Source organism: Narcine bancroftii, chromosome 13, assembly GCF_036971445.1.
Source record: "Narcine bancroftii isolate sNarBan1 chromosome 13, sNarBan1.hap1, whole genome shotgun sequence".
In the NCBI taxonomy this organism is placed as follows: Eukaryota; Metazoa; Chordata; class Chondrichthyes; order Torpediniformes; family Narcinidae; genus Narcine; species Narcine bancroftii.
The window spans coordinates 29,828,295-29,840,809 of record NC_091481.1 but is presented as its reverse complement, the minus strand read 5'-3'; the positions used below and the strand labels follow the sequence as shown (position 1 = coordinate 29,840,809).

At 42.6% G+C, this 12,515-nt stretch overlaps 1 protein-coding gene across 2 annotated transcripts in view; it reads left to right on the top strand.

Moving 5' to 3' along the window:
* The first annotated feature begins 6,396 nt into the window (after positions 1 to 6,396).
* Positions 6,397 to 12,515, top strand: part of LOC138748802 (solute carrier organic anion transporter family member 1C1-like) — a 49,594-nt gene continuing 43,475 nt past the window's right edge. Inside the window, exons 1-2 of one of the 2 annotated variants that reach the window (XM_069909572.1) lie at positions 6,397 to 6,541; positions 9,042 to 9,208. In XM_069909572.1, coding sequence (XP_069765673.1) covers positions 9,122 to 9,208 — 87 coding nt within the window. In that variant the 5' untranslated portion in view covers positions 6,397 to 6,541; positions 9,042 to 9,121. Of the gene's footprint in view, positions 6,542 to 6,657; positions 6,725 to 9,041; positions 9,209 to 12,515 lie in introns of those variants that run through there. The other variant, XM_069909573.1, reaches the window with a different exon arrangement.

Below are 12,515 nucleotides of genomic sequence, written 5' to 3'. Positions count from 1 at the left end.
AGTTCTCCCCCCTTCACTGAAACAAAGCGTTTGAAAACATCCATGACCTCTTTACCAGGTTTGGAACATCTGCTCTCCTTAAATTTCACTGTTTGAATACATGCCTCTGGTAAAACCTCCTTTTCTCATTTCTTTTTCAACACGAGACAATTTGCAATCACGTGATCAGGTTTTTTACAAAACTGACATACAAATGCAGAAGTTCTGTCCTTTCTCCAGACTTAATTTCAGGCTTACTATCCTGCTCCACATTAACCTTATGAACAGGTTTATTAATCTGTTCCACATCAACTCTGATAATGCTGACTATTCTGGAATGCATTTTGTGAAATAGAACAAATTCATCCGCTAATCTAGCCACCTGTTGCCACATCTCTTAGTCTCTCTCATCCAGATATAATTTAATCTCCTTTGGGACACCTCTTAATTTCCTCTAATATCAATTCTCTCAATCTGTCAAAATCATTGTTTATTCCTTTTGAGGCGCACCAATGGTCAAAGTAGATTTCTTCAGAGAAAAATCTATACAAGACTGATTCCAGGTTTTCACCAAACTCCTACATTTTTGTCTATATGCTTCTAGAACCAACTCAAGCTTTCAATGCTGCTTGTTTAACAGTATCAAAATTTGCCACTTGCTCTACAGTTAAGCTCGAGTATGCAATTTGTGCTTTTCCCTTCACTACACTTTGGAGCATTAGAGGCCACTTTTCTTTTGTCCATCGAGTTCTCAAGCTGAAAATATGCATCTATATCTCCCTCATCAAAAGGTGAAACTAGATTTACTTCCCTACTACCCCAGGAGTTACAGCCTCAATCCTCTTATTTCTATCTATCTCAATTTTTAACCTCTAATTTTTTTTTTAATTATTCACACAACCATATCAAAATACATAAACATTTCCCTCTTAAACATAGTGGCATTTTCTCCCCTTTTTCCCCCCTACCTTCCCTCCCCCTTCCCACCCCCCTCCAAACCCATTAAACATTCAACATATACATACAATAAAACCATTAAACAATGTCATTACACACTACACAATGAAAATAAACAAGAAAAATGTGTCATCTACTTTTACATACTGGATTGTTATTTTGTCTCATCATTTTAGGGGGTGGAAGTCCAATGCAAGCCCTCGGTTATGTTCCATGTACAGTTCCCAAATTTGTTCAAATAATGTGACTTTTTTTAAATTATATATTATTTTTTCTAATGGAATACATTTATTCATTTTCATGTACCATTGCTGTATTCTCAGGCTCTCTTCCGATTTCCAATTTGACATTATACATTTTTTTGCTACAGCTAAGGCTATCATAATAAATCTTTTTTGCACTTCATTCAGTTTGAGGCCTAATTCATTACTTCTTATATTACTTAAAAGAAAGATCTCTGGATTTTTTGGTATGTTGCTTTTTGTGATTTTATTTAATACCCGATTTAGATCTTCCCAAAACTTTTTCACATGCCCAAATTGCTTGTACTCTTGTTCCCATTTCCTTCTTACAGCAAAAACATCTATCTGATAATGTTGGATCCCATTTATTTAACTTTTGGGGTGTGATATATAGCCTGTGTAACCAGTTATATTGTATCATGTGTAACCTTGCGTTTATTATATTCTTTATAGTTCCAGAGCACAACTTTTCCCAGGTTTCATTTTTTTTTATCTTTATGCTTAAATCTTTTTCCCCACTTTTGTTTGGGTTTATAGCTTATTTCATCATTTTCCTTCTCTTATAACAAACATGTACATTAAGCTGCAAATCTTTTTATTATCATTGTGTCTGTAATCACATTCAAAGCTGCTTCCTTCTGGTAATCTCAGTCTGTTTCCCAATTTATCCTTTAAGTAGGCTTTCAGTTGATGGTATGCAAACATTGTACCATGAGTTATTCCATATTTGTTCAAATGATATTATTTCCCAAAAAACAATTTTCTATTATTTTAATTCCTTTTCTCTCCCTTTCTCTAATGGAAAGGTTATCTATTGTAAAAGGGATTAGCTGATTTTGCGCTAATAATAATTTTGGCAGTTGGTAATTTGTTTCTTCCTTTCTAAGTGAATCTTCTTCCATATATTAAGTAAATGATGCAATACCAGTGAGATTTTGTATCGTATCAGCTTTTCATCCCACTTATAAAGTAAATGTTCTGGTACCTTCTCCCCCATTTTATCTAGCTCCATCTTAGTCCAATCTGGCTTTTCCCCTTGTCTGATAAAAATCAGATAAATACCTGAATTGTGCTGCTCTATAATAATTTTTAAAGTTTGGTAACTGCAAACCACCTTGGTTGTACCTCTGTTAATTTATCTAATGCTATCCTCAGTTTCCCCCCCCCCCCCCCCCACCTTTCCACAAAATTTCCTTATTATTTTCTTTAGTTCAATAAAGAATTTCTGTTAAGGAAATTGGTAATGACTGAAATAAGTATTGTATCCTTGGTTGGGAAGACATTCATTTTAATGCAATTTACCCTCCCTATCAACATTAGTGCCAATTCTTTCCAAAGTTTTAAGTCTTCCTGCAATTTCTATTAGTGGCTGATAATAATTTATGCCACCTGTACAAATTAAATTATTTAATACCTAGATATTGGATTGCTTGCATTTGCCATTTAAATGGTGATTCTTTAAATTCTGTATAATCTGCATTACTCATTGGCATCACTTCACTTATTTGCATTGATCTTATACCCCGATATTTCTCCATACTCCTTCAATTTCTTATGTAGTTAAGTGGAACACAAGATATTAAGGAGAGACTGGGTAGGGCACGTAATGGCAGCATCATACAATTCAAAAGCCAGAGGTGAAGCTATATTAATTAATAAAAATGTACTAATCAAAATAGAGGAGGAAATAATAGATCCAGCAGGGAGGTATGTAATGATAAAGTGTCAGATATATTCAGAATTTTGGAATTTGAACTATATATGCACCTAATGAAGAGGATCAAAAGTTTATGCAAGATATTTTTTGAAGATATGCTGGTGAATATATTGATGGGAGAAGATTTTAACCTTAATTTTGATCCAATGTTAGATAAAACTGGACAAACAAAAAGAATAAAGTAGCCAAATTTATGGAATGAAACTTATGGCTATATGGAGTGGGCAGCACCCAAGGGAGAAGGATATTCGAGTAGGCACAAAACATACTCAAGGATTGACATTTTTTGTTGTCGGCCCATATTCAAGTGAGAGTTAGGAAAACTGGATACAAAGCTAGATTGCTATCTGATCATTCACCCCTGTTATTAGCAATAGAACTGGAGGACATCCCACCAAGAACATATAGGAGGTTAAACTCCTTTTTAGAGAATTTAGAGAGTTTATTAAACACCAAATTAAAATGTACTTTGAAATAAATACAGAATCAGTGAAAGACAAATTCATATTATGGGATGCAATGCAAGCCTTCATTTGAGGCCAGCCAAGTTATGTAACTAAGATGATAAAGGACCACAATTAGGAAATAGAACAGTTGGAAAGGGAGATAGTAGTAAGTACAGAAAAAGAACTAGCAACAAGGGACGATATAACAAGAGAATTGGCGGACAAAAAATAAATGAAACATTACAAACTTATAAGGTGGAGAAGAACAATGAAAATAAAGAAAAGTATTATGAGCTAGGAGAAAAAAAACAAACCATTAGCCTGGCAATTTAGAACAAGCTAAAAGAACTGTACTGGCATCAAGGAAAAAGGACAAATTACATACGAGAACTTTAAGGAATTTTATGAAAAATTATACCAAACTGAGAACGAGGGGAAAGATGATAAACATTTTTGGTAAAATTGAACTGCTGAAATTGCAAGAGGAGCAAAATAAACTGATAAAACTATTTGAAATAGAGGAAGTACAGGATATATTAAAAAACTGCCAAACAACAAAATGCCTGGAGAGGATGGACTCCCAATAGAATTCTATAAAACATTTAAAGAGTTATTAATTCCTCCTCTCCTGGAAGTAATGAACTAGATCGAAGCAAAACACAAAACTTGCCAGATTCATGCAAGACAGCAATAATTACAGTATACCAAAGACGGGGAAGGACCCACTAACATCAGCATCATATAGACCAATATCTCTACTTAATTCAGATTACAAGATAATAGCAAAATTATTAGCGAACAGATTGGTCAACTGTACCAAAAATAGTAAAATTTATTACTTTAATTCATGCACTACAAGGAAATAAGAAGCCAACAGTGGCTGTAGATGTAGAAAAAGCCTTCGACAGGGTAGAATGGAATTATTTAATCAAAGTATTACAGAGGTTCAATCTACCAGAAAAATATATTAATTGGATTAAAGCATTGTATAATGGACCATTGGCAAAGGTAACAGTAAATGGATATGTATCGAACCAAATTAAGTAGGTCAACTAGGCAGAAATGTCCACCATCTCCCTCACTGTTCACTTTAGCAATAGAACCATTGGCAGAACTGATAAGAACAGAAAATAAAAAAGGGATAAAGATAAAGGAGAAGGAGAATAAAATCAGTTTATTTGCAAATGACATCATAGTAACTTCTCCAATTGAAACTGTCCTTTTCAATTACCTCTAACTCAACTTTCCTTCATTTTTCAGCTTCCTCATATCCTGTTTTTCAGCCTCTAACACTCTTCATTTCTCTTTCTTCTTCCACCCTCAATTTCTCCAAATACCAACTCAACTGATCTATCCTCTGGAGAAAAAAAATTAAGTTTTTCCTCAACAAATTTTCCCTCATATTTCACTATAATCCTCTGTGTTTGTATTTATCCATCCAATGCTTAACTTCAGTCAATTTTAATGCCTTAAAAATAGCCATTAGTTCCTCTTTTCTCTTGTTCTGCAACTGATGGTTGGGACAAAAATATATCAACTGCCATTTCTTCCATTTTTCCAGACACAAGCTTCAAATTAGCTTGGAAAAAAAAAACCCAATTAACTAATAAATCACAAAAACTACAATTTTCAAATCCAAAACAGACAAGCTCCCATAAAATGTTATGACTCATGAGCACCCCAAAACACAGCAGCAATAGATATGCACCACAAAGGGTTACGTAAATAAAAGTTGCTTTTAATTATCTTCGAACATGAAAATAGAATCAAACTTTGACTTATCTCTATTGACTTACTTAACCTCCCTCTAATTCTAAGTGCACATGTGTGTACAAGTTTAGAAAAGTTCTTTGGTTCACAGTCCAATCTCACTGGTTGCAGGCAATCCTTGTACTGTCCACTGAAGTTAGCATTAATAAAGTTCACCAGATTTTGGTGCTTAACAGGTAGATGGTTACCACTCAGGAGGGTCTTGTTGGTTTTCAGAGAGAGTTTTTCTTGTTCCAGGAAATCCACAACTGATTCCTTGTTGATTAGTGTCTTGCTGACAAAACTTTTCCCCCCCTTCAGGGTTCTCTTTCTTTCAGGTCACCAGAGTTCCTTTCTGTTTCTCCTATTCCAAGGGAAACACCAGACAGCCCACCCTCTCCTATGAGCAGGCCATCTTCCAAAGCTTGCCTCTCTGAAACTGTAGTCTGTGTCTCTCCTCTCTCTCACTCCCTCCCTCCCACTCAAAGCCATCCTCTTTCTGCCTGCAAGGATCACATGCTCTTCCAGACAGCAAACTTTATTTTTTCCTGACAAAAGTTGCTGCTATATCGTTGCCTTTGCAAATAGCAGTTCATCATGAGTAGGTGAGCACTCCGCAAGACTCATGAATTTTTAAAGTGTCTGTGTGTGACCCACTCTAATAAACCTCCCAATTCATCTCCCAAACACTTCTATATACTGTCACAACTTACCCCTTTAAAGGAATTTTAATTAATTCAATTATAATTAAACAGCCTTAAAATCATAAAGAAATAACAATAGACAACATATAATACAGTAACCCAATTTTGAGTATATTTTTGTATACAATTAATTTTAACACCTTGATTTGCAGACACATTATTTATACTTCTGATATGGTTAATTTGCAGATTATATTCTTGCAATATTAAACTCCAGTTTATACTATGTCACACCACCCATTTCCATGCAACACCTTTTGTCTGTGCTCCCCACCGTTTCCTTCCTTGCTTCCTCCCTGCCTGCTCTTTACACTTACCTTGAAGAAGGGCTCAGACCACAAAACTTTGATTTGATTCCTCCTTTAGACAACGCCAGACCTGCTGAGTTATTCCAGCATTTCTCCGGATGAGTGCTTTTAAAGCTAGAATAAGGGTCTGCAGGCTTTCGGCTTTCACCCCGCGTTTTCCTCGTGGATCCCGACCGCCAATTGAGTGGAAAACCTGCACACACTCAGGAGGTTAAGTTGCTCACAGGGACCTGCTCGCCCGATGTATTTCCTCTGCATTTTTAATTGGGTAGTTGACCGCTGCAACAGTCTCTTGTTGGAGAGCGGGGCAGCTGACGGGTGGAGGAAGAATGACAACGGCAAGTGCAAAAACTTTTCTCTAACCCTCCCACCGATTTCGGGATTCACCGTTCCTGACCTCGCCTTACTTCAAGAGCATCCAGGGCAGCACTGATTCAGGGTAAAAGATTCAGGGTACATTGTCCCTCTGTGTCAACTCTCCCTGAGCGGATAAGTTTCCCCTTCCCCCCTCTCTCTCTCTCACTCTCTCTCTCTTATATAGGATGTCATTATTTCACTGATTCATCAGATATGCTGGTGGAGAATTGGGGTCGTTAAGTGTGTAAAGTGAAAGCCGTTCAAGGTTACCAGGAGGGGAACCACTAAGAGGTTTTTGGGGATGGAGGGTGGAGGGGAACAGAGAGGTTTTGGGGGGTGGAGGGGGGAATCACTGAGAGGTTTTGGGGGGTGGAGGGGGGAATCACTGAGAGGTTTTGGGGGGTGGAGGGGGGAACCACTGAGAGGTTTTGGGGGGTGGAGGGGGGAACCACTGAGAGGTTTTGGGGGGTGGAGGGGGGAACCACTGAGAGGTTTTGGGGGGTGGAGGGGGGAACCACTGAGAGGTTTTGGGGGGTGGAGGGGGGAACCACTGAGAGGTTTTGGGGGGTGGAGGGGGGAACCACTGAGAGGTTTTGGGGGGTGGAGGGGGGAACCACTGAGAGGTTTTGGGGGGTGGAGGGGGGAACCACTGAGAGGTTTTGGGGGGTGGAGGGGGGAACCACTGAGAGGTTTTGGGGGGTGGAGGGGGGAACCACTGAGAGGTTTTGGGGGGTGGAGGGGGGAACCACTGAGAGGTTTTGGGGGGTGGAGGGGGGAACCACTGAGAGGTTTTGGGAGGTGGAGGGGGGAACCACTGAGAGGTTTTGGGGGGTGGAGGGGGGAACCACTGAGAGGTTTTGGGGGGTGGAGGGGGGAACCACTGAGAGGTTTTGGGGGGTGGAGGGGGGAACCACTGAGAGGTTTTGGGGGGTGGAGGGGGGAACCACAGAGAGGTTTTGGGGGGTGGAGGGGGGAACCACAGAGAGGTTTTGGGGGGTGGAGGGGGGAACCACAGAGAGGTTTTGGGGGGTGGAGGGGGAAACCACAGAGAGGTTTTGGGGGTGGAGGGGGGAACCACAGAGAGGTTTTGGGGGGTGGAGGGGGGCACCACAGAGAGGTTTTGGGGGGTGGAGGGGGGCACCACAGAGAGGTTTTGGGGGGTGGAGGGGGGCACCACAGAGAGGTTTTGGGGGGTGGAGGGGGGCACCACAGAGAGGTTTTGGGGGGTGGAGGGGGGCACCACAGAGAGGTTTTGGGGGGTGGAGGGGGGCACCACAGAGAGGTTTTGGGGGGTGGAGGGGGGCACCACTGAGAGGTTTTGGGGGGTGGAGGGGGGCACCACTGAGAGGTTTTGGGGGGTGGAGGGGGGCACCACTGAGAGGTGTTTGGGGGGTGGAGGGGGGCACCACTGAGAGGTGTTTGGGGGGTGGAGGGGGGCACCACTGAGAGGTGTTTGGGGGGTGGAGGGGGGCACCACTGAGAGGTGTTTGGGGGGTGGAGGGGGGCACCACTGAGAGGTGTTTGGGGGGTGGAGGGGGGCACCACTGAGAGGTGTTTGGGGGGTGGAGGGGGGCACCACTGAGAGGTGTTTGGGGGGTGGAGGGGGGCACCACTGAGAGGTGTTTGGGGGGTGGAGGGGGGCACCACTGAGAGGTGTTTGGGGGGTGGAGGGGGGCACCACTGAGAGGTGTTTGGGGGGTGGAGGGGGGCACCACTGAGAGGTGTTTGGGGGGTGGAGGGGGGCACCACTGAGAGGTGTTTGGGGGGTGGAGGGGGGCACCACTGAGAGGTGTTTGGGGGGTGGAGGGGGGCACCACTGAGAGGTGTTTGGGGGGTGGAGGGGGGACCACTGAGAGGTGTTTGGGGGGTGGAGGGGGGCACCACTGAGAGGTGTTTGGGGGGTGGAGGGGGGCACCACTGAGAGGTGTTTGGGGGGTGGAGGGGGGGCACCACTGAGAGGTGTTTGGGGGGTGGAGGGGGGCACCACTGAGAGGTGTTTGGGGGGTGGAGGGGGGAGACATGCAGCCGGTTGGATCCTAGCCTTGGGCTGACTGCCCAATGTTTGTATTTTGCAGGAGAATGTTAAAAGGGGGAGGGGAGAGAAATCTTGCGACAAAAGTTTCATAAATGTCATTAAAGCAATCGAGAATAATCCATCTGAATACTCGCACTGTTGGATGGTCTTAATTCACCCTTTAATAAACTGGTGTAAGGCGATCCAATTCTCGAAATCCTTAACACATGCCCACATTTCTAAATGCCAGCGGAGAACGGCCAGCGTTGGCCCTTCGCCTCCCCCAGGGTCTGGGAAGCGGGTTATGCCCGATCGCTTTGGACACCCCACCCCCCCACACCCCAGGGGTTGGGGAAGGCACGGGGGCTTTTTTTTTGGCTCTCACGATTACATGTGAGGGACTCCAGCGTGTTGATCATTAACAGAGTTGGCTAAGGTTCACCATGCAGTCGGTTCTTGAAAAGACCAGCCCACCCTTCCCTTCCAACACGAGCTCCCAGGGCAATAAAAGCAAGTCCTTGCTTGCTTTGCGCTTACCCCCCACCCAAAAATTGAGTCTCTTTTTCAGATTTTCCTCGGTGATCGCGGGGCTTCGAAACTCCTCGCAAAGTTGCCGCAGAGTTTGTTCACGGTGGGAAGCAGCAGAGGATGGAAAATCCGCTTAAGGACAAGCTCGGTTCACCAATTTATTCCCCACCTGCAAAAGAGAAGCGCTCCTGCTTTAACAATTTAAAGGTAGGCAGAATCATAAATATTGGGAGTCTAAGAGGTTCAATCCTAGATGGAGACGTTACCACGTTCGATTTGTTCTTTAAATCTATAAAATGCTACATATGCATTTTTTTTTTGCTGGATACCTTCCACTTGAAATGGAGAAATGTTTTTTTTCTCTCTCTGTAGGGGTAACACATTCATTTTGGTTTGTTTAGTGTTAAAGTTCAGTTGCAAAAGCAAACTATTTGCACTTGGAGCCCTTGCCCTGCCAGAAGAAATTTGACAGTTCTGATAATCCAGTATGACTGATATACAGGGTCACTAAATGACCCTTACCCATCATTCTGTGCCTGCATGAGCTTGATTCAAATGTGATTTGGTGTACTGGTCTGATGTCCTATTGAAATCGATTAGGATCAGCAAAATGGCATGGATTTCTTGTGGCGTGGGAACCCTTGCCTAATCCATGCAGTTCTCTGCCCATCTTTTCAGTCCTATTTGCCCATTCTACCGATGATTCTATCCTGTGTTTGGTTCCAAATTGATGACCCGGTGGTGCAGAGGGTGACGTTGGGGAGCTCTGTGAACACCAGTGCTCTCTGCGTGGTGTTTGCATGTGACCCTGCGGTGCTCCAGTTCTCTCCCATTTCCTGAAGACTAGCTAGTAGGTCAGTTGGTTGTTGTAAGTGAACCATCGTGTCGTTAAATGGCAAAAGAACCTGGGGGGAGAGTTGTGGAGCGAGTCGGAGAGAAAGAATTGAAGGGCTGCAGCAAAATAAGGCAGGAATAACTGGATTGATGGGCTCGGATCCAATGGGCTGAATGACCTTCTTTCGTATTGTAACAATTAAGTAAATCCCTTTTGGAATTTCTGATTGACTCGGCTTCTGACACTAAGAGAACATAGAACATCACAATACAGGCCCTTTGGCTCTCGATCTTGTGCCGATCTATATATTCCCGCCAAAACTATTAAACCCTTCCGATCTCAATAGACTAGGTTCAGTTGGACAGTTGAAGGGTTGAGACTTTCATTCATACTTTTCCAGCCCTTTAATCCACTGTAGCTACTGCCTCACATCTCCATAACACAGGTTTGATCTTGATCTTCAGTGCTGTCTGTGTGGAAGTTGCTTTTTCTTCCCATGACGACAAACGTGACTTTCATCCAGATGCCTCTTTACAAATCTCTCATAACTGTATTTCGATTGACTTGCTTGCGGTCACCGCTAGAGAGAGATGGTGAGAAGCTTAGTTTTGCATCCCACCCAGTCCGCTAACAAACATTCACCATGCCCCATTGCCAATTTGGATCCACAAAAAAAATGTTCACAATCAACAGTAACAAGATTGGTAACAATGGTAACATTCAACTTTCACGGTACAGTTTGCGTACTCCTCTCCCCCCCACCCCATCCGAAACATCTGGGACCAGAAGTCCTTTTTTTGGATTTTGGAATAATGTGTTTTGGGTAACTAAGCAGCACAGTAGCAGCAGGAATCCCTGTTATCAGCTGTTAAGCAACAACAACCAACACCGGCAGGCTTTCAGTGTCTACCTACGATGAAAATAATGTTTTGTTCTTGCCTTGATTCAGAACCATTTCAACTATTTTGCCATCGCTCATTTTCAACAATATCTTTGCACCACAGAGCAGAGAATAAGCAAAAAAAAATGCAGTGAGTAACTTGCGTACGTCAGGCGGTGATGATGGTTGGTAACAAACTGGTGTCAACAGACCGTCAGAGCCCCACATGGGCAGTCAGAGAAAGAGAAGCAAAAGATAGTCCACTCAGAGCCACCGAGTGTCCATGGACTTGCCTCTAGCGCTTCCACAGAAGTATTTAAAAAATGTAACGTGTATATATTAAAAAAAATTTTTAAAAAAAGTAACTCCAAAATTGGATATCATGCACTGGAATGATGGTTGAATAGTTATTGACCAGAGCTTGGAAAAGGCTGGCAAGGAACTTAACCTTGAGCCTGCAATGAATAGAATGAAGAGGGCTGGTTGGGAATCATGCATTGGAGTTTTGGGAGAAGCAGATAGATAAGGGTTGCAGGACCAGATGAGGATTTTGAGTCAAATAGGACATCAGAGGTGGAAACTGTCATAGCTATGACATCTGACACCATTATCACCAGCGATCTGGTTCAATTTTGTGCGTCAGAAAGATAGACACAGTCGGCAATGGAATATATGCCAGTGACCAAAAGCTTATTCTCTCCATATTTCTTGTGTCCTGGGATGCTTAGTGTGATTTAGAAAAGGATTAGCCTTTCCAAATATCTCTTTGTCTCACAAGCCTAAAAACATTTCACATTTAGCTCCACGATTGCTTCCTTTGGAGTCCTTTAATCTGGACATTCTGGCTTCATCAAGAAGCTGTGAATGTTAGTTGATTTATCCTCTCCCTTCCCTCCTCCGTGCCTGACTCCAAGTCGGGGTGGGAGGTTCACCTGGAGTTTCGAGGTTTGTATTAATGAACCGATTAGCCGCATGTGTTTTTGAGCAGAAACAATTTGGGGCAGAGGATACCTTCATTAACTCTTCTCTCTGAGCTGGAAACTGTGACATATTGGTGATGCACTGTCACTGTCAATCACGCTGCTCAATGAGCAGGGAGTGACTTTCTGGTGTAATGCTGCGGGGCACTAGATTTCCTCTTTACCCCCCCGCCCCACTTAATGCTAAATCCAGAAGAATGTTTATGCACAGCACGGGTGTTTGTAATGTTGTGGGTGTTGTGACTGTGAACTGAGTCATTTGGAGAATGAAGATGTGAAATGTAAATTGATCTTTGTTCATTACACCAAGCAGGCATTTTCTGGGACATCCTCCCAGTGCATCTCCAAAATCAAATTAAATCAACCTTTATAGTTTTTTTAAACCTACAAGTAACAATAAATTATTAACTGCTGACCATGCAATGAGAGTTTATTGTCATGTACATAAGTACAATGTGCAGATGCATTGAAATTCTTGTTTGCTGCAGCCACACACGTACACAGGGAACATCCATGTCAAGTCACCTTTATTTATCATTCATACTATGCACGCACATTAATGACGAGATAGTATTTCTCCAGGACCCCATTTACATAAATACAAGATCAAAGTTAAATACATTGAAATATTGAAATATTAGTAAAAGTCCATGGGGCATTATCCACATATGTTCTGGGAATTAAGGAGCCTGATGGCTTGGGGGGGGGGGGGAGAAATAAACTATTACCCAATCTGGACATGTGCTACAGTACCTCCTACCAGGTGACAGAAGGGAGAACCGTTTACTTGAAGGGTGTGTGGAGTCCTTATCGATGTTT